Genomic DNA, 19,028 nt, shown 5'->3' with positions numbered 1-19,028 from the left:
TTCTTTTCAGCCCTTATTACATGGATTTGAGTTTTTTCTGTCTTTTTCTTGATAAGGTTGGCCAGGGGTTTATCAATTTTGTTTATTCTCTCAGAAAACCAGCTCTTTGATTAATTATTCTTTGTACTATTTTTTCAGTGTCAATTGCATTAATTTATGCTCTAATCTTTACAGTTTCTTCTCTTCTATGAGCTTTGGGTTTGACTTGCTCTTCCTTTTCTTGAAGCTTGAGATGTAGCTTTAGGTTATTTATTTGTGTTCATTCCATCCATTTTCTTGATGTGACTATTTATTGCTATGTATTTCCCTCTTAGAACTGCTTTCATTGCATCCCATAGGTTACAGTGTGTTCTATCTGCATTTTAATTGTATTGTAAGTATTGTTTTATTTCTTCTTTAATTTCATCTGTAACCCACTGGTTGTTCTAAAGGTTGTTATTTAATTTCCATGTATTTATGCAGGTTTTGCAGGGGTTTTTTTGCCATTGATTTCCAATTTTAGTGTGCTATGATCAGATATTATGCATGGGATAATTTTGCTCCCTTCGCATTTAGTTAAGAATGCTTTATGGGTTAACATATGGTCTATTTTGGAGAATGTCCCATGTGCAGCTGAGAAGAATGTATATTCTGATGTTGGGTGCAATACTCTGTAAACATTTACTAAGTCCATTCACTCACAGGTATGATTCAGTTCTGTTATTTCTTTGCTGACTTTTTGTCTAGTTGATCTCTCTTTGTGTGTTAAGATCTCCTATTACAATTGTGTTCTTGTGTATTTGGTTTTTCATGTCCATTAGTATTTGTCTTATATAGTTGGGTGCTCCTGTGTTCAGTGCATATATATTTATAATTATTAGTTTTTCCTCTTGTAGTTTTCCACTTACAGATATGTAGTGGCCTATCTCTTAATCCTTTTAAGTTTGAAGTTCACTTTGTCTGCAAACAGAATAGCTACTCCTGCTTTTTTCAGGGTTCCTGTTGCATAGAATACTGTTTTCCACCCTTTGACTTTTATCTGTGAGTTTGTTTTTGGATCAGATGTGTTTCTTGTATACAGCATATTGGGGTCCTGTTTCTTGATCCATTCTGTCAACCTGTTTCTTTTGATAGGTGAATTGAGCCCATTTACATTTATGGATATCACTGATATATACTGGCTTGAGTTTGCCATGTTATGTTCCTATTGTTGGTTTCTTGCTTTTGTCCCTTGTTTAATTTCTTGTCCAGCATGATGGTTTCTTTCTGTTGTTGGTCTGGAGGCTGTGGTCATTTTATCTCTATCTAGCATGTCTTTCAATACTCTTTCTAGGGTTGGTTTGGTGCATATGAATTCCTTCAGTTGTTCTTTGTCATGGAAGTACCTTGTTTCTCCATTAAATTTGAAAGACAGTTTTGCTGGGTACATCAGTCTGGGTTGAAAGCTGTTTTCTTTTAGAGCTTGAAATACTTCACTCTAAGCTTGTCTTAACTTGAAGGTTTGGCCTAAAAAGTCTGCTTTCCTTGATAGGTGAGTTGTGTCTTTTCTCTAATGGCTTTTAGTATTCTATTTTTATGCTGTATGTCTGGGATCTTAATTATTATATGTCTGGGTGTAGATTTATGTTGGTTGTGACTGTTTGGCATTCTGTATGCCTCACTTATATGTATATCAGATTTTTCCCCATGCTTGGGAAATTTTCTTTTACTTCTGTGAATATTTTAGTTATGTCATTTGCACTGATTCTTGCATCTTCACTGATGCCTGTTAGTCTTATATTGTTTCTCATGGAATTGTCTTGAAGCTGCTGGATTGTAATTTCATGCTGCTTTGTTTTTGTAAGTTCTACCCTTTCATGATTGCTATCTGCGATCCTGTCTTTAAGGTCTGAAATTTTATCCTCAGCTTCATTTAAATGGTTTTGCCAGCCTGCAGTAGAATTTTTTGTTTCTTGGATGTCTCTTTGCATTTGTTTCATGGATTCTGCTTGTTTTCTGCATTGTTCATTCAAAGTTTTAATCAATTTCCCGTGCTCCTGTATTTTTTAATCTATTTCTTCTCTAGCATGTTGAGCAACTTATTTGCTAAGGTTGTTATTTCTGTCTTTACATAAGACATTATTTCTAATTTGATTTCCTCTATAGCCTCATGGATTTGTTTGTTTACTTCATTTGCTATCTTTTCAGAGATTCCTGGTGTATTACTTTTAGAATCCTCTATTTCAGTGTTGCTTGTACTTGCTCCTGATGGACTAGATGTTTGAGATTGCATTTTGCCTTTTCATTTTGTCATTTTCACCTTTTGAGTAAATATTTGGTCTTTTAATCCCAACAATCTCAATTGCCCATAGTATAAATCTTAGAGTCCTACTGTGTGGTTGATGTTTGACCAATTGCTGGGTACCACAATGAAGAAGAGAGCTAGTCACCTGAATTCCTCCTACAGGGCCTGTTGGGTGAGTCCTATATTCTTTCTGTGCTGACTAGCCTATAAGTCTTTGTAGGTTAACTCTTAGTTCCTGCTGTTGCTATGTTTTCAGGTAGTTGCAGGTCACCACATCTGTCTATAGTGTTTGTGTCAGCTGAGGGCCTACTGTGTCACTGGAGGTCTCATAATCTCTTCATTTTCTCCAAGTTGGTGGAGGCCTGATTGGCACACTCCTCAACCTGTCTGATTTTTCTCTGTGTGGAAGAGGGAATTACCCACTGTCTTGCCAGGCTCATCAAAGTCTTAACAGTTAGAGGGAGTTTTATTTCTGCACCTATTTACCCACTGTAGACCTCTATTTTAGGGGCAAACTTACCACACTGCCTGGAGCCTGCTGAGATCTTCTGTTTGGGTGAGGGGTTCCTGAGTCTCCCATCCAGCCAGCATGGTAATTCACTGTAGTCCAAGGTTCTGGGAGAAGGGATTGGATCCAAAGGTCAACTGCAGTACTAGGTCTAGGAGGTGGGAGGGTTTCCCAAGTTGAGGGGTGGGGAGGGGCAAGCGGGTACAGTCTGAGGCAGCTAGGTTGTGCTGAGGTATCCCAGCAGAGGGGCAGGCCCAGTGGCTGCAGTGGAGGCAGCTAGGTCGTCCTGGGGTGTCCCAGGTGTTCACTGGCCCAGCAGTGCCAGTCCTAAGCAACCCAGGCCTGCTGGGGTGGCCCATGTGTTCATGGCCTAGGGGTGGGCCCATGGCTACAGTCCCAGTGGCTAGGTCCTGCGGTGGTGGCCCAGAGGGGTCACCACGCAGAGGGGCATCTCCCTGAATATTTTAGTGTGTATCTCTATAAGGGTTGTTCTTTAAAACAACAAAATACCACTGTCATACTTAAATGAAATAAACAATAATTTTTAAAATAATCAAGTAGTCAATATTCAAATTTTCTGTTGTTTAATATAAATCTTTTTTTTTAGAACAGTTGTTCACAACTCACAAAAAATTTAACCCCTTTAGAGCCTTCCTTTTGGTAGTATATCACAGAAGTTTGTAACTATCACTATATCTAATTCTAAAATATTTTCATCACCCCACAAAAATAGTTCCACCACATATTAATAGTTATTCCCATTTGCTCCACACCTTCCTCAATGTCCAACTAACCTGCAGCCTAGGCAAAAACTAATCTCTGTCTCAATTGGTTTGCATATCAAAACAAAACAGTAAAAGTGATATAAGATTTCAAAACAAGATAATAGGAAATCAATAATGATTACCATAATGCCTCTTGTTATCTTCAAAATAACTGTCCATACTATTGGACATAATAAAATCAAACAGCAGAGCAGAATAAATCAAAATAGAACACTGAATAAAAACAAAATGGACAAAACAAAATTAAGAACAATACTGGATTTCAAAAACAGGACAGAAGGAAATCTCCCATGTTTGCTATATTGCATATTGTTACCCTCTTAGTAAATGCTTAGACTATTAGCCTTTGGCCTGCAAAGTCAGTCAAACAATATAAATATTAGGTTGTTTTGATACGTCAGTTGCTATCAACTCAGCCTATCCTCCAAATCAGCCAGTTGCTTATGGTGGTGGTGGTGGGGTGTTCTTGTTTACCAGCCCACATGCCAGTTAGCTCTCAGGAAGGGCAAGTTGGCTTGTTTTTGCTCCTGGCCCGAAATGGTTTGTCCCAGCTCATGGAAAGGGCGAATTGGCAGCTCATTACTCCTCACAGGCCCAGCATGGCTTCCACTGACTCATAGGAAAGGCAAATTGGCTTGCATCTCCTCTTGGGCCTTGCATGGTTTGCACCCAGTTTTGTTTTTTTTTTTTTTCTTTTTAATTGTGGTATACACATATCATAAATTTTTTTGCATTTTTTGTTATTGTGGTGGTGGTTGTTTTTTTGTTTTTGACTTTAGCAGTTGTAGATAGAACCAAAGGCCTCATGAATACTGTATAAGCATAGTACCACTGTGGTATGTCCTCAGCTTTTCTAAAAATATTCAGTTTCCAGAGCTAGGAAAATATATTTAGGATAAGTTAATGCTGATTCTATGGTTTTCCTTAACACCTCTGGTATTTTTATTGCCTCTCTCCAATACTAATAATGAAAGACTTAAAATAACACAAATACTCTGTTGTTTTCTTTCAAATTGCACACCAGTGGTTTCAAAAGTACATTAACAGGATAGCAATGTGACTATTGAAGATAGATTTTAATTTTTACTTCTTTTTTACCGGTAGATATATCCTACAAAAGATAGTGTCATAAAGTCCCTTGGAGAATCCCCTTTATGTAGCTATGCATCAACTAGATAAGCGCTTTGATTTATTTTTCTAGGGATTTTTAAAATTAATTTTAGAAGTAATAAAAAATATAAAGATGCAAAATAATATATTTACATAGTTCTAAACTAAAACCTATAAATTGAGGAAAGTATGTTTAATGATGTTCAGCCTCCTGCTCCCTCTTCCCTCCATGTCTTTATAAGAAACCATTTTTTAAACTATTTATCCTTCACTGGCTTGCTCCCTTGCTTGCTCACTTTTTTTCTTTGTTTTTAAGGAAGGAAACATGCTGAACAGGGAGTGGTGGCACACACCTATAATCTCAGCATTCTGGGAGGCTGAGGCAAGAGGTTCATATTCCAAGCCCAGTTTAGACAGCTTAGCAAGGAACTGTCTTAAAATAAAAAGGGGTGGGGAAGTAGGTTGTACATACTTTACATTCCTTGATTTTTTGTTTTTTTTTTTTTAGTTAACAAAATATTCTAGAATCACTCTATAGTAGTCTGTACAGAGACCTTCTTATTCCGTTTTCACTAAGATAGTATTCCATCATGAAGATACAGATTATTTACCAAAGCCTTACTGATAACAGTTTGAACTGTTCGTAGCTTTTCTGTTGCTAATAATTAAGTAGCCTCTTTTGTGAATATGTTTTCAATTTGTTTTTCTAGTTTATCTTTTGAATATGTTCCTACAAGTGGAATGGCTGTCAAAAAGTAGTAATATATTTTTGCTAAATGTTGTCAAGTTCCTCTTCATAGAGTTTGCAATATTTTACCATCCTTACCAGTAATGTATAATGAATTGTGCTAATAAAATGTTGTTGTGCTTTTATTTTTGCCCATCTTTTGGTAAAAAATGATACCTTGATGCTAACTCTACATTTCCTTTTTAAGTAAGTCAAGTGCCAACTAAAATGTTTGTCTTTTTTTTTTTTTGATGTTCTTATGTTTCTGATCAATTCTGTGTTTTATATTTTATTTTTCAGAGTCAATACAGATTTGTATGTGAAGCTATTTTGAAAGTTTATGAAGAAGGCTTTGTTAAACCCTTAACACCATCATCAAATAAATAAGAAAACAAAAGTTCTGGAATATGTGTTGGAAAACTGCTTTTCATTATATTCACTGTGCCATGACACTGCTCACAGGAAGTGGCATCTCATTAAAAAAAAAAAAAAAATGAAGAACTCACAAAAACTTTGAAAACTTCAGCACTGTTGCACTTTATGTTAAAAATGTCATTCTTTCAAAATTTATAATTCATCTGTTTGAAGACTTATTTCATGCTTTGCTCCGAACAAATAGTGAATAACTGAGTATGTTCAGGGTAATTTATGAAATTTTGTGGTGGTGCCATGCAGTTCCCTTCTGGTAAAATTGCTACAAACAAGGCTCAGAATTCTCATCTCTGGTGTACACCTGTGTCTTGAAAGCAAAAAGAAGTAAACATCGCCAGTCAGCTCTGGTCTTTTTCGGTGTTTTATGTACTTTACTGATTATCAGATTTTATTTTTTAAAATGTTAGCAATATCATTCTCAATATTAGCCAATACACTGCCTACGGATGCAGCACATCTTCCCCTATACCCCCACCTTTGTAGAGACCTGCTGTTCAAAAGAAGAAAGGTGGAATTCGTTATTCCCAGGAAATGCTGCACATTGTCCATTTACCAGCATCTTATAGAAAGCATAAATAGGAATCTACAAATTTTCTTGGATTCAATAATATAACTTATATTTATCTTAAGGTTGGCTTATTCCACATCATGTGATTTCACATACTTGATGTAAAGGAATGCATGCATTGTGTCTTAACCCCTTAAGTGCCTTGAGCTCACATTATCTAATGAAAAGGCACTCATTTGACCCCAATAGGAGGTGTGTATGTATATTGTACATTCTGGCATTTTTATGCATTTTAAGTAAGTTCACTTTTTTTAAAAAAAAGCTTCTTAATATTGAGAGTTAGGCAGTGAAAGAAGGGTAAAGAAATTTCATTTCTTACTAAATACTTATATTTTGCCATAAGAAGCAAAGTTAAATTGTATTCTACTGAGTGCATGCCCTGCTGCTATGGAATTATTAAAAAATCTACACATTCCTTATTGAGGGACAAGGATTACAGTTTAGCAGCTCAACTTATTCTTCAACTCTCATATTTATTTTATCCCTGAATTTAGAAATGGTGTCTAATATCTATGTAAAAGATACACATATTGATATTCTAAGCTAAAGTTAGAGGACAATTAAGTAGTTGTGATTTATTCCTATATAAAATATTTTTCTTTAGCACTAATTTCAGTCAATGCCAAGTTTTCTCTGCACTGGTCTTTCATTGGATTTCCTCAAACACTTAAATATTATTGATTGATTTCTAAATCAAATCAGTAATTAAAATGAGGGTTTCTCATTATTTTGTATACATTTAAATTAGCTTATCTATATTTTTTAAGTTATAAGCGTGTTGGTAAAGAGACTTTTGATTGTCTAGCTTGTTTGAGGATCTGATTTCCATCAAAGATGTGTATATTTTTGACAGATTTTTCTGTTTTTAAGTCCAGTGAGATAAAACTTTAAACTGCTCGGTTTAATATAAGTGAACATTTACTCACCTACTCAATCATTATTTTACATAATTATTGGATTTTTGTTTTGGATTTTGTTGTTGATTTGGTTTGGTTTGGTTTGGTTTGGGTTTTTTGAGACAGGGTAGTCTCCCTATGTAGTTCAGGCTGGTCTTGAACTTGTGGCAGTCGTCCTGGTCTTGAACTTGTGGCAGCCTCCAACTGCTGGGATTATAGGCATGCCATAACTGTGTTCTTATATAATTGTTTTATATGGGTATAGTTAAAATTGATTAATTTCTAGTGGTATCTGAATATTTCCATACCATATAGTTTATAGAGTCCAATGGTAAGTATTTTAGAATGCTTTTTAGTATGAGAGGAAAAAATGTACATTTAAAATCCTCAGTAAAACCTTTTATAAAGTCCATAATAATAAATTCTAGAAAATTAAGCTCCTAACATTAATAGCCAAGATACCAAATAAATTGTCATATTAAAATATTTTCTTTTTTAAAAGAAAGAAGTAAACTTAACCTTTATGTTAAAGAGAAATTCTCTTACATATTTCCTGATTTCACACTCAAGACTATAAAATAGTTAATAAGTATAGTCTTACTTTAACATTCCATTCTCTTCCAACAGATAATGTGTAATTTAGGCTGTGTGACATTATGATAAGTTGAAAACTGAGAAAGAAAAATCATGTTCAGGGTCTGAATATTAAATTACGGTTTTGGCATTTGGTTTTCCCTGAATTAAAAAAATAAAATCTGGAGCTGGGGATTTAGCTCAGTGGCATAAGCACCTGCCTTGCAAGTGTGCGATCGTGAGTTCGATCCCTGGTACAAATAAAAATGAAAAAGACAAAAAAAACCCACCTTAAAAAAAAATAAAATCTGTCAGTTTTAACTGTACGTGCAGAATATGACACCATAAGTAAAAAGATACCTGGCCAGGTGTAGTGGCAGCATGCCTGTAATTCCAGCACTTAAGAGGCTGAGGCAGGAGGATTCCTGTAGATTTGAGGCCAATTGGGGCTACAGAGTGAGCTCAAGGCCAGCCTGAACTACACAGCAAGACCAAAAAAAGAAAGAAAGAAAGAAGGAAAAAATTAAAAGGTACCAGTTGTGTAAATATAAACGAACTACTGTTTTTAATTTAGGGTTTTGTTTACACTTATGCAGTTGACTGTAATTGTTGGCAATGAGTGCTGCTGCCTTTTTAATCATTAATGTCTATCTTTAAATGACAATGTATTTGAAATGTGGAATTATATTCAAATTTCTCATATATGAATTTTTAATCTGGGAAGTACCCTCTATCAGTATTTTCATGTATAGATAAAAGATTCTTTTATAAAGGCATATTTATTGAAATCTCACTTAAAATGATTTATCCTTTACATCTTCTTAAAATGAATATTCTGATTAAGCTGCTGTTTACCAAACAGAAAAAATTTTATCCATTAAGCAAGGATTTTTAACTTGTTTATTAATCTAAAGAGGTTTCTAAAAATAATGGTAGCTTTCATACATCAAGTACTAGACTCCATCCACAATGTAAGACATGATACAATGCCAAATTTCCTATGTAAGCTGTTCCCCCAACTCCTCTAGCCACAGCTGCCCCCACGCATCTGTGTTCTCAGAATGGAAATCATGAATTGGGGCTTTTGTAAATGCTCAGAAGTGTTAGTGAAAAACTACTTCCCTCTCTGATTTAGGGTGGTTTTTCTATGTTCATTTCAAACCTTTTATTAAGTATTTGGTTTGTTGTCAGCACTGTGTACATAGGATGAGGAATATTTTGGAATTGGATTCACATTCTCAAGAACTAGTTATTTATATATATATATATATATATTTTTTTTTTTTTGGTCTTTTTCATTTTTATCGGTACCAGGGATCGAACTCACAACTGCCTGCTTGCAAGGCAGGTGCTTATGCCACTGAGCTAAATCCCCAGCCCCAAGAACTAGTTATATTTGTTAAACTAGTACATCCATTTCAAATCGAAGCAGAGTAACAGCCTAAGAAATTTTCCTTTATATAGCCTGCTAGGACAAGTAAGAAGGTAAAAGTTTTCTAACTATTAGTCTAGTTCTCTTTATTATACAAGAACTTCAGTAAATTGTAAGCTATGTGAATATCAGATTCTTACAAATTAAGTTTTTGAACTTGAGAAGTTGCTCAGGCAGTGTTTTCATTTTATGACAATCTTAAGAGATGTCACGTAAGTTAGAAAATAAGTAGGCCTCCAAAATGTTTAATTTGGTTTGCTATTTATGCTTCCCTAACAGAGGACATAAGCTTTTATTAAGTATTTAGGCTGATACATGTGCTGTGGGAAAACACTCTGAACTGTAAGTGAAGACTTAATTTTTAAAAGCACTTAAAACATAGAACTAAGATTTAGAACATATATCCTCTTATAATGAAATAATTTATGCTCATAATGTGAACATGTAATAGAATTAAAGCATTACTTATTTTATAATATTACCAGGAACGGAGAGGAAACACGAATTTATAACAATGTGCTATTTAATGTCTATTTTGAATATTTTAAATATTCTGATGGTAAGTTTGCCAAAGTAGTTTGAATTTGTAAAAATTATTTATACCACAATAATGTGGAATGTGTTTACAGATTCTTTATTTTGTAGCAGTTATTTTATAGTTCAGGTTAATTTAAATTTAAGTCTTATAGTAAATACATTATGGTATATATTTGTTGAGATAAACACCTCAGTAACATGATAAGACATACATACGTGATGCCACAGCCTGCTTTTCTATAAGCTGCCACATCAATAAAGTAAATACTTTGTTTTAATACTGATTACTTCCCACATTTGTTTCAGCTTGCCACAATTCCTGGACCTATTTGTGGCTTCCTCCAAGTGAAATAGCTGTTATTTTAATGCATACAATTAATATAACGTGCTGGAATTAGTCATCTGTTGACGGGTATTTATTGGTGTCACAATGTGATCACTATACAAATTGTTAGCAACTACTTTATGAAATAGAGAATTGTGTAGATTCAAAGGAATTTATATAATCCTAAAATATTTTTGAGAGCTAATTGCTAATAGATAATTTCATCAGTTTTAACAGCCCAAGAAATTAATCACTAAATTGTATGCTTTGGGTTCTTCATCATATTTAAAAGTATTATCAACATAAGTTTTATTTATAGAGACTTCATTTATTCTCAATAGCAACTATAATGTCTTTTAATGTTATTAGAAAAAAAACAGCAACCCCTGTTATTACCAAAAATTAGGCACATTATTTTCAGAGTTTTGGTAAATTTGTTTTAGGTAAATACCAAAAGGTTATTTATGTTTCCATGTATACCTTTGCTGCTATATTATTTGTATGTTTTTCTACTGCAGTATACTGTTCGTTCTGAAGTTTTTTGGTCATTCAAGCTAAGTGGGCAGCTAGAAATACATGTGCTGGAGTAGAGTCCAGCAGCACTGGTTAGACATGATTCAATGCATATAAGTATCTGCTCCTTAATGAAAGTTATTAGCAGTATTGTGAATTAAATACTGCAGTTTTAAGGAACAGTTCAAAGATTTAACTTCTTGAAACCTTTTAAAATTTGCAGTATAAGAATGAAAATGTTTGAAAGCCTTGTTAAGTTCATAAAAGTTTCAGTTGAACACTGTGGAGTTTTCCTATCTATTATTCTGTAAATGATAAAGTATTTTTCTATGGACAAAAGGTTGAAACTGTCAACTTCTTTAATTTCACTGTTTAAAGGGATAAAATGATATTTGTATGTTTTTCATGCTGTAAAGAAAATGAATGTATCTTCTAAATGTTAGAATTATGACTTGATTTTAAAGATACTCTTACTGATTGAAAAAAGTCTACAAAGCATGGAAAAAATTTATTACATGGTATTCAAAATGCAATTTTAGAAAAGTAATGTTCATATAAACAAAATCTTACTGAAGTATTCATTTCAAGTATAATGTACATTCTTTTTCATATTGTTTTGCTTTGGCTCAAGATTAGAAGTTTTCCAGAAAATGTGCACATACTGTTTTTAACTGTAAAATATTTGAATTCTAGACTTCTAAGATGTAGAAGAGTGTTGAGGGTAAACATGCTGCTGTTATGTATCTACTATGGAGGAAAGTTCCCAAGCTTTGCCACTGTGGCAGCATTGTTGTAAGAATCTGATTTTGCTGAAACCAGAAAACTGTGCTTAAGATTCACTACAGTAATGTATGCAGAAGCCCTTGACCTGATAAATGATTTTGCTGTTTTATTACCATGTCATAGACATAAGACCACTGGGCCCAACCCAGACTTGTAGCAGCTGTTTGTTTTTTTTTTTTTTTATGTTTAAGAATTTATTAATTCAACAACAACAAGATCCCTTCATTTTAAACTAACCTCTAAGGCATGATAGAATTGTTTAATAGTTCTTTTAAAAGGTAGTAGTATTTAGTAAATCATTCAACTTTATTCAATTTGAAGTTCATTATGTAGTCTCCTACATCCAACCCTCCCAAGTTTTTCAGTATCACTAATTTAACTCTTAAATGAAATAAATACCATGAACAACTGAACAGTATCTTTAACTTTTGCTACAATTAATAAATGTGATGCCAGATTTCCTTCAACCGTTGAAATCTGCAAAATTTAAGCATACAATTATTACTAGGAAGCCAATAAGAAGGAGATAGCCCTGCTCGTAAGCCCAAACAGTTGATTTGTAGTTTGTTCTTGCCCACTGTAGCAAAAATTGGGCCTGTTTTAAATTTTTTATTAAATGAATCATTTTGGTTTCTACTCTCAAGTTTTAGTATTCCAGTTACTTTCCAGGACAAGAAAATTTCAAGCCTGTTTAGTGATTCCTTGGTACCCATCTTTTTCCATCCTTCAGTGAGTTGGCAAGATGATCTGATTCTTTAATTCTGTAACATAGCTCTCTCAGTGCTAAAACTGATTTCTTAAATTTCAAATAGTGGCACTTTATTTCTTGCTCACTACTGACTTAATTTATACATTTAAAAATACGAGTTTTGTAAATACAAAACAAATTTCATTGATTAGTATTAGAGCTCACTAGATTGGACCCAAGAGTAAATGCTTTTCAAAGATCTCTTCATAGCTTATTTGATAATTAACAGGTAACTTGTATGATTTTAGCTTTGCCACCTTTCTGTAACTTACACAGTACAATAAAGGCTACCCAGTTGAACGCGTTGCTGGACTCTTGAGTTGTCTCAGCTAGTTTCAACCAAGTTTGGTTTACTATAACCATTTCTGCTTTGCATTTTGTGTATGTTAAGTGAATCCTGGAAACCTGTTTTCATTGTAATACCTAGGAGTTACGTAGATACATCATCACAAATAAGTTTGAGGGGACAGAAGTACTGACAGTTTATATATGTAAGAAAGGGCAGGATTTAAGAGGCTAAAACAGTTTACATTAAGCTGTTTTCATTTTCTGCCAGTAAACTATACCATATATCCTTTAAAAAATAAAACTGCCCAACCCAATGTTCTCTAGCATCAGGACATTACAGTTATGATGTATGTTGTAATCTTTTCAAATCAGAAAAGCTAGTCATTTTCTACAGTGTAGGTTTACTTTTAGGACTGATAGTTTATTATGTGCTCATATTTTTAAACAGGAATTTTGAAAATAATTATTTCTATGTACAGGATATTTTAATTTGAAATTATTTTCTTGTAACAGGTGCTATATGTAAATATGAAAGGGGAAACTTGCTTAGTTAAAAGTCTAGTTTACTTTCTAATTAAAATATAATTTTACATTTCTGTTACCATTAGATGTTTGTACTAAGCTAGTAGCAAGATGGAATTAGTCTTTTAATTTTTTTAGACTACCTTCTCACTTCAACAAAAAAAAATCTTTTTCAGTATGGTTCATTTTCTTGATGAAGAGGCAAAAAGCTAAGAATTAATCTAAAATCTGTAAGCTTGAATTTGGTCAACACTGGATACTTTTAAGATTCTTACTATGCATTTGTCACTGCAGCTTACTGTGTGCTTGAAAGGCATTGTGTATTTGTCTTTATTCCAGTGAAAAATCAGAATTCCTGTCATTCAGCAAACAAGACAAACATGTTACTTTGCATTAAGATTGTTTTAGTCCTAGAAGAAAGTTATATTATGTGAAATGCTATTACACATATATTATTGGCCATATTTCATTTTGAGAAAAGTAGTTGTTTGGGTACAAATGTGATAAAAACTAGCTGTGACTCTAACGTTCAACTGCAAAATAAAGATGTACTTTAGTAATCTAAAGTGTAGGAGGTTTTCAAGATTATTTTATGGGAGCTTTTTGTTATTGGGCTTTTCTAACTTTATATTGATTACTGTGTCACTTAAAAATATGGGGAGAATTACAAGCAGAAATTGATTTCAAGAATTACTGATTCACATAGTGGTTGTATCTGAATGCAGGAGGTGAGTAGGAATTAAAAAACAGAATTACAGTACTTCTGAAGAGAATCCCTTGCATTGTGGCCCTTGGCCACTGTTGATCCCTTACATCTCCCGATTTCAGCACCTTTATTCTATTACCACTAATGTAAGACCTTGTCACTCAGAAAACCTGTGTCAGTAGGCCTGTGATCAGCCTGATCACGTCTTCCCAAGAGGCAATCAATCATACCATTTCATCTGAAAGAAAATAATCACTTAGGTAAACTAGAACAAAAATAAAGATTTATGTTTATTCTATGTCTCTATTCTTGATGGATATGATAATAAAAAAATTCATTATGAAAAAGTCAGCCATGGTGGTACACACCTGTAATCCCAGCCACTTGGGAGGCTAAGGCAAGAGGCTTTTGCCCTAGAGTTAAAGGCCAGTTTGGGCAACATAACAAGAAGCCACCTCAGAAAAAAAATTATAAGATCCCCAAGCTCCATTTGTAAGAAAAGCTCCCTCAAATCCATGGCAACCTCTGTTCAATTCCTTGTGTGTTGGAGGGGGGTTTTTCTGAATTTGTGTATACATAAACATTTTGTTAATGTCAGTAAGATTATACATTTGGCAACTTGCCTTTTCATCTTGAAATATTTCCATATTTCATTCTTTCAGATCACTGCCTGGTATTCCATTATGTGGATATATCATAATTTAATTTTGTGATAGATGCTCAGATTGTTTCCTGTTTGAAACATGCAAACAATGCTGCTACCAAAATTCTTACACAGGTTTCGTTAATCACTGCTGTATGTACATAGAATAAGTTTCTAGCAGGAGGATTGATTGTAAGGCACCTGCTGCTTTACATATCATTAAATATTGTGTAATTTTTCTTGGAGAAGATTATTTCAGTTTATGTTTCAAGGAAAGCATGTAAGTGTTTCCTCACATCACAACTGTTACAAACAATTTACTTGCTCATCTTACAGATGAAGTATTTTATTTTGGCACTTCTGTATAAAGGTTAAGTAAATTTTATATCTTTGTTGATCTCTTGTATTTTTCCCTTAAATTCATATTGATATCCTTTGTTCATTTTTTATATAAAGTTATGTAACACCTTACACTTTAAGGATGTTGGAAATTAAAGACACTAGTTGTTTGTCAGTCATACATTGCAAATAGTTTTAGTGTGTTTTTTGGTTTTCTTTTGGGGGCTAGGGGTATGAGAACATATTTATACTTATATAAACAAGTATATCAGTCTTAATGACTTCTAAGCTTGGGTTTTGCATGCAGAAGCTCTGCACTAATTCCTAATAACATCCCATCTGTGCCCAAAGCTTGCTTAACCGCCATCCAAAACCTCAGGTGCACAGTATCTTTATTATGTCATTTAGTTAATTATCATGAGCCAAAGAGTATGGAAAGGTCAAGTCTTTACAAAAACCTTAAGTCCTTGACAGTATGAAAAGAATCACAAGGGTGTGTGGTGATACACATCTGTAGTCCATGCACTTTGTGATGCTGAAGTAGGAGGATTGCAAAGTTCAAGCCTACCTGAGACCCTATCTCAAAATAGTTTTAAAAGGCCTGGAAACTGAGTGGAGTGATACATATCTGTAATTCAAGAATTTTGGGAGGCCGAAACAAGAGGATAGCAACTTTAAGGCCTACCTGCACAACTTAGATCTGTCTCAGAAGATAAAATATGGGCAGATACACCTTAGTGAAGATCCTGGTTTCAATTCCTAGTACCAAAAAGAATGGTGGAAGTAAACATGGTGTGGGGATATAGTTCAGTGCAAAGGCCCTTGGTTCAGTCCTGAGCTCCTCCCCGCCCCCCGCCCAAAGAAAAGTTTCTGGGAGTGATTGAACATTTTTTAGAGCATGAGCAACTTCTTATGACATGAAAGTTCATACAAGGTTTCATTCTCCCTTAAGTCTCTGCATTCTTTTACCCTCTAACCATCTTTCTCAGCATTTCTTTTACTTTATCCAGAGTTTCTTTCAAACTGACCCTTGAGAAGGTGTAGGAGAAAAACCCTGAGCAGGAGAGAAGAGATACACCAAACTAGTATACCATGCAACAATTTAGGAGAATGCAAAAGATTATTGGCAGAATATGCTTCTTTACTGATTGGTAAACATAAATTACAATATGATCTATCAAACAAGTAAAACATGGAGGGAGACAGCCTTGACAGGTTGCAGTTTTCAAAATAAGTAATCAGGTCTGTTTAGAGAATCAAGGCTTTCCAAAGGATTGGCCCAGCTGGTATTTTTAAGCTTTTAATTATAGAAAAATTTAAACCTATACATAAAAGTGGTTTTACATACAATATCTATCCCCCAGCTTCAACTAAGGATCCATTCTTGTTTCATCTTTTACTTTCACTGCCTTCCTCCCTCCCATATCATCAACAGCATTGAAATTATTAACTTTTTGTGGTGCTGGGGACTGAATCCAAGTCATCCTGCAGAATAGGCAAGCACTTTACCACTGAGCTACCTCCCCCTTCTCTCTCCACTTTTTAAGAGTTGCTGTCTTGATATGTTTTCTACACTTCCCCAGACTTCTGGGTTTAAGTGATCTTCCTGCCTTGGCCTGCTGAGAAGCTTGAACCGCAGGAGTAGGTCACTGTGCCCAGCTGTAATTGCTTTTTTATTATAATAAAGATGCAATATGACCAACAACTTTTTACTCTTGCAGACTCATTGCAATTCCCATGAAGAGGTGATGAAAATGTTCTATAATTAGATTGTGGCGATGGTTGTCCAACTCTGGGAAAACAGAGCCTTTTAAATAGAAATGTACCTTTTAAATGGTTGGATTATATCAATAAAAAGAGGGTGCAGAAGGAATGTTTTTCTACTTCCATGATATTAAACAGAAAAAAAAGAGATGGCATCTCCACTCCCTGCAACTGGTCTTGCCCTGCAACTTAACTGCCTTAGTTACTTAGTTAGTCCTTGTCACTGAAACATCCACAGCTCTAAGGAGGAAAGGTTTATTTTGGCTCACAGTTTGTAAAAGTTTCAATCCATAGTCAGCTGGTTCCAAAGGAGTGAAGGAGTACTGCAGTGGACAAACAGTTCATGATATGGCAGCTGGAAGCAAGCAAGTGAGCAGGGGAAGAACAGGGGAAGAGATAGACCCAGGGCATGTCTCCAGTGACCCACCTCTTCTAAAGACCTCCTAACAACAGGTCAGCTATAAACCCATAATCCAATCACGTACAGAAAGGCTGGATTTTGAGCACATGAGACTTTGGAGGATATTTTCGATGTAAACCATAACATTCCATCACTGCCCCCAAAAGATTCATATGTATTCTCCATGCAAAAGGCATTTAGTCCACTTCAAGATTGCCAAAGTTGTAACAGGTTCAGTATTGCTGAAAATTCCAAGTCCAAAGTCTCCTCTGAGATTTAAAGTGAACTCTCAGCTGCAAGTCCCTGCACAAATGAAAGTGACAATGGCACAGGATAGAGTCCTATTCCAAAAGCTACAAATAATGGGACCAACTCACAACTGAAACCCAGCAGGGTAAACATTAAATCCTGTAGCTCTGTGTCCAGCACCCAGGACAAGTTGTGTGAATTCTAAAGGACATGGGTGACCCAACCCTTACGGCACTATACCAGTGGTTGTAGCCCTTGTGGCTTCTCTCTTGGGCTGGGTTTTGATTATTCCTCACAGCTTTTCTCAGGTGTTTCACAGTCCTGGCTTTTCTAACATCCTGAGGTCTCCACTCCACTGATTTCACCCTCACACCTTCGTGCACTGCCCTCTGTCATGAACAGGCCATGCTGCCTGCCTGCCCAGTACTTCTCTCACATCTAGCTGAAAGCCTCCCTGACCCCATAACTCTTGCACTTGCTTAAACCATAAACAGGCAGCTGATTGATTTCTGGGCACGTCCCTTAAGAGGTGTTGAACTTTCACTCTTGCCATCCCAAGTACTCTGAGGAGAACCCAACTGTCTTTTCAGCCTCCCAGCAAAGATACCACACAGGTGACTGAAGCCACCTGGTCAGTGCCACCACCTGTAGAGCATAGAAAGGCTGTCCCTGCTGTACCTACTAGGTTTCGGGGTGGGAGATATCAGAGCAGCACCAAGCCCCCAGAAAAGCTCTGTAAATATTCTCATTTCAGACAAACTGAATCTTTATATAATAGCCTCTTCACTTGCCTTACTGCACTACCCAGGACCCACAAGATCTCCATCCCATACCCATTTCCTCTTTAACTGTCACTTCCTCCTTTTCCTGTTTCTTCCTCCCTCTAGCCACACTAATGTTCTTTGAAAAAGGTCTGTATTCCCTTGCAGGGTCTTGAATCTCTTCCCTTAATGTCTATAGGGCCACTTCCTCACCTCCAGTAGGTTTGCAATCAAATGTCACCTTCTTGTGATTTTCTTCCTTTCCTAGCCAGTCTGTCTTAAACCTTCATTCTTAAACTTAGTCCCTGATTTCAATTTATTATTTTTTTTTAAACTGGGGATCGAACTCAGGACTTTGTGCTTGCCAGGCAGGAACTTACTCAGCTGAGCTAAATCCCCAGCCATTCACTTTTCTCTTTGGCATTTATCACCATCAGTGTCTGCCAAAGCAATTTTACTAATTCATCTCTCTTTCTTTTTTTTTTTTTCTGCCTTCAGTTAGGCTTTAAGCTCCATGAGAGATTGTTGTTGTTTTTCTCTTTTTTGAAACAGTCTAATTTTTTATTCTCTTGCTTCAGCTTTCTGAATGCTGGAAGCAGAGGTTCTAAGAGTTATATGCTGGGCCCCCAGGGGGAATTGTTGTCTTACTCAGAGTGCAGCAAGCACTTAGATAATCAGAAGAATGGGTAGACAGAATGCCGCCTTGACGCAGAGGACCTCCCTGACCATTTTTATTTCCCTTTTCCAGCTTTTTCTCCATAATACTTATCATCACTTGATACATATTTGTTTACTGGGTCTCTTCCTGAGTTAAAATTCTTTTAACAGAAATTAAATCTAACTTAACCCCCAGGACATGGGATGGGAGAGGAAGCAAACATAATTATTTATTTATCGTTTTTATTTTGAGATAGGGTCTCGCTAAATTACTAAATTGCCTAGTTTTGGGATCCAATTTGTTTAATCTCTCCAGAATGTTGGGACTACAGGTGTGCGCCACCACCATGCGCTGTCGAAGTAATTTAAGGAATGAGTGAATTAATCTAACACCTAAATTTCTACGCACCTAATGGTGTTTGGCAGCTACAGTCACCTTCCTGATAGGACTACCTGGGGCTATTTGTGGGTAGGATATGACCAACCGAGGTGGGTGTTA

At 35.4% G+C, this 19,028-nt stretch overlaps 1 protein-coding gene across 4 annotated transcripts in view; it reads left to right on the top strand.

Annotated features, from left to right (window-relative positions):
* The window catches only part of Ptpn4 (protein tyrosine phosphatase non-receptor type 4), a 181,110-nt gene extending 167,096 nt beyond the window's left edge, over positions 1 to 14,014 (top strand). For all 4 annotated transcript variants that reach the window (XM_063258934.1, XM_063258935.1, XM_063258932.1 and 1 more), the window contains one exon: positions 5,694 to 14,014. In XM_063258934.1, the coding sequence (XP_063115004.1) occupies positions 5,694 to 5,780 (87 nt within the window). In that variant the 3' untranslated portion in view covers positions 5,781 to 14,014. The remainder of the gene's footprint in view (positions 1 to 5,693) is intronic.
* The last annotated feature ends 5,014 nt before the right edge of the window (positions 14,015 to 19,028 follow it).

Source organism: Cavia porcellus, unplaced genomic scaffold (assembly GCF_034190915.1).
Source record: "Cavia porcellus strain 051 isolate PalLab524CR breed Dunkin Hartley unplaced genomic scaffold, mCavPor4.1 scaffold_12, whole genome shotgun sequence".
In the NCBI taxonomy this organism is placed as follows: Eukaryota; Metazoa; Chordata; class Mammalia; order Rodentia; family Caviidae; genus Cavia; species Cavia porcellus.
This window is presented reverse-complemented; position numbering and strand designations above follow the sequence as displayed.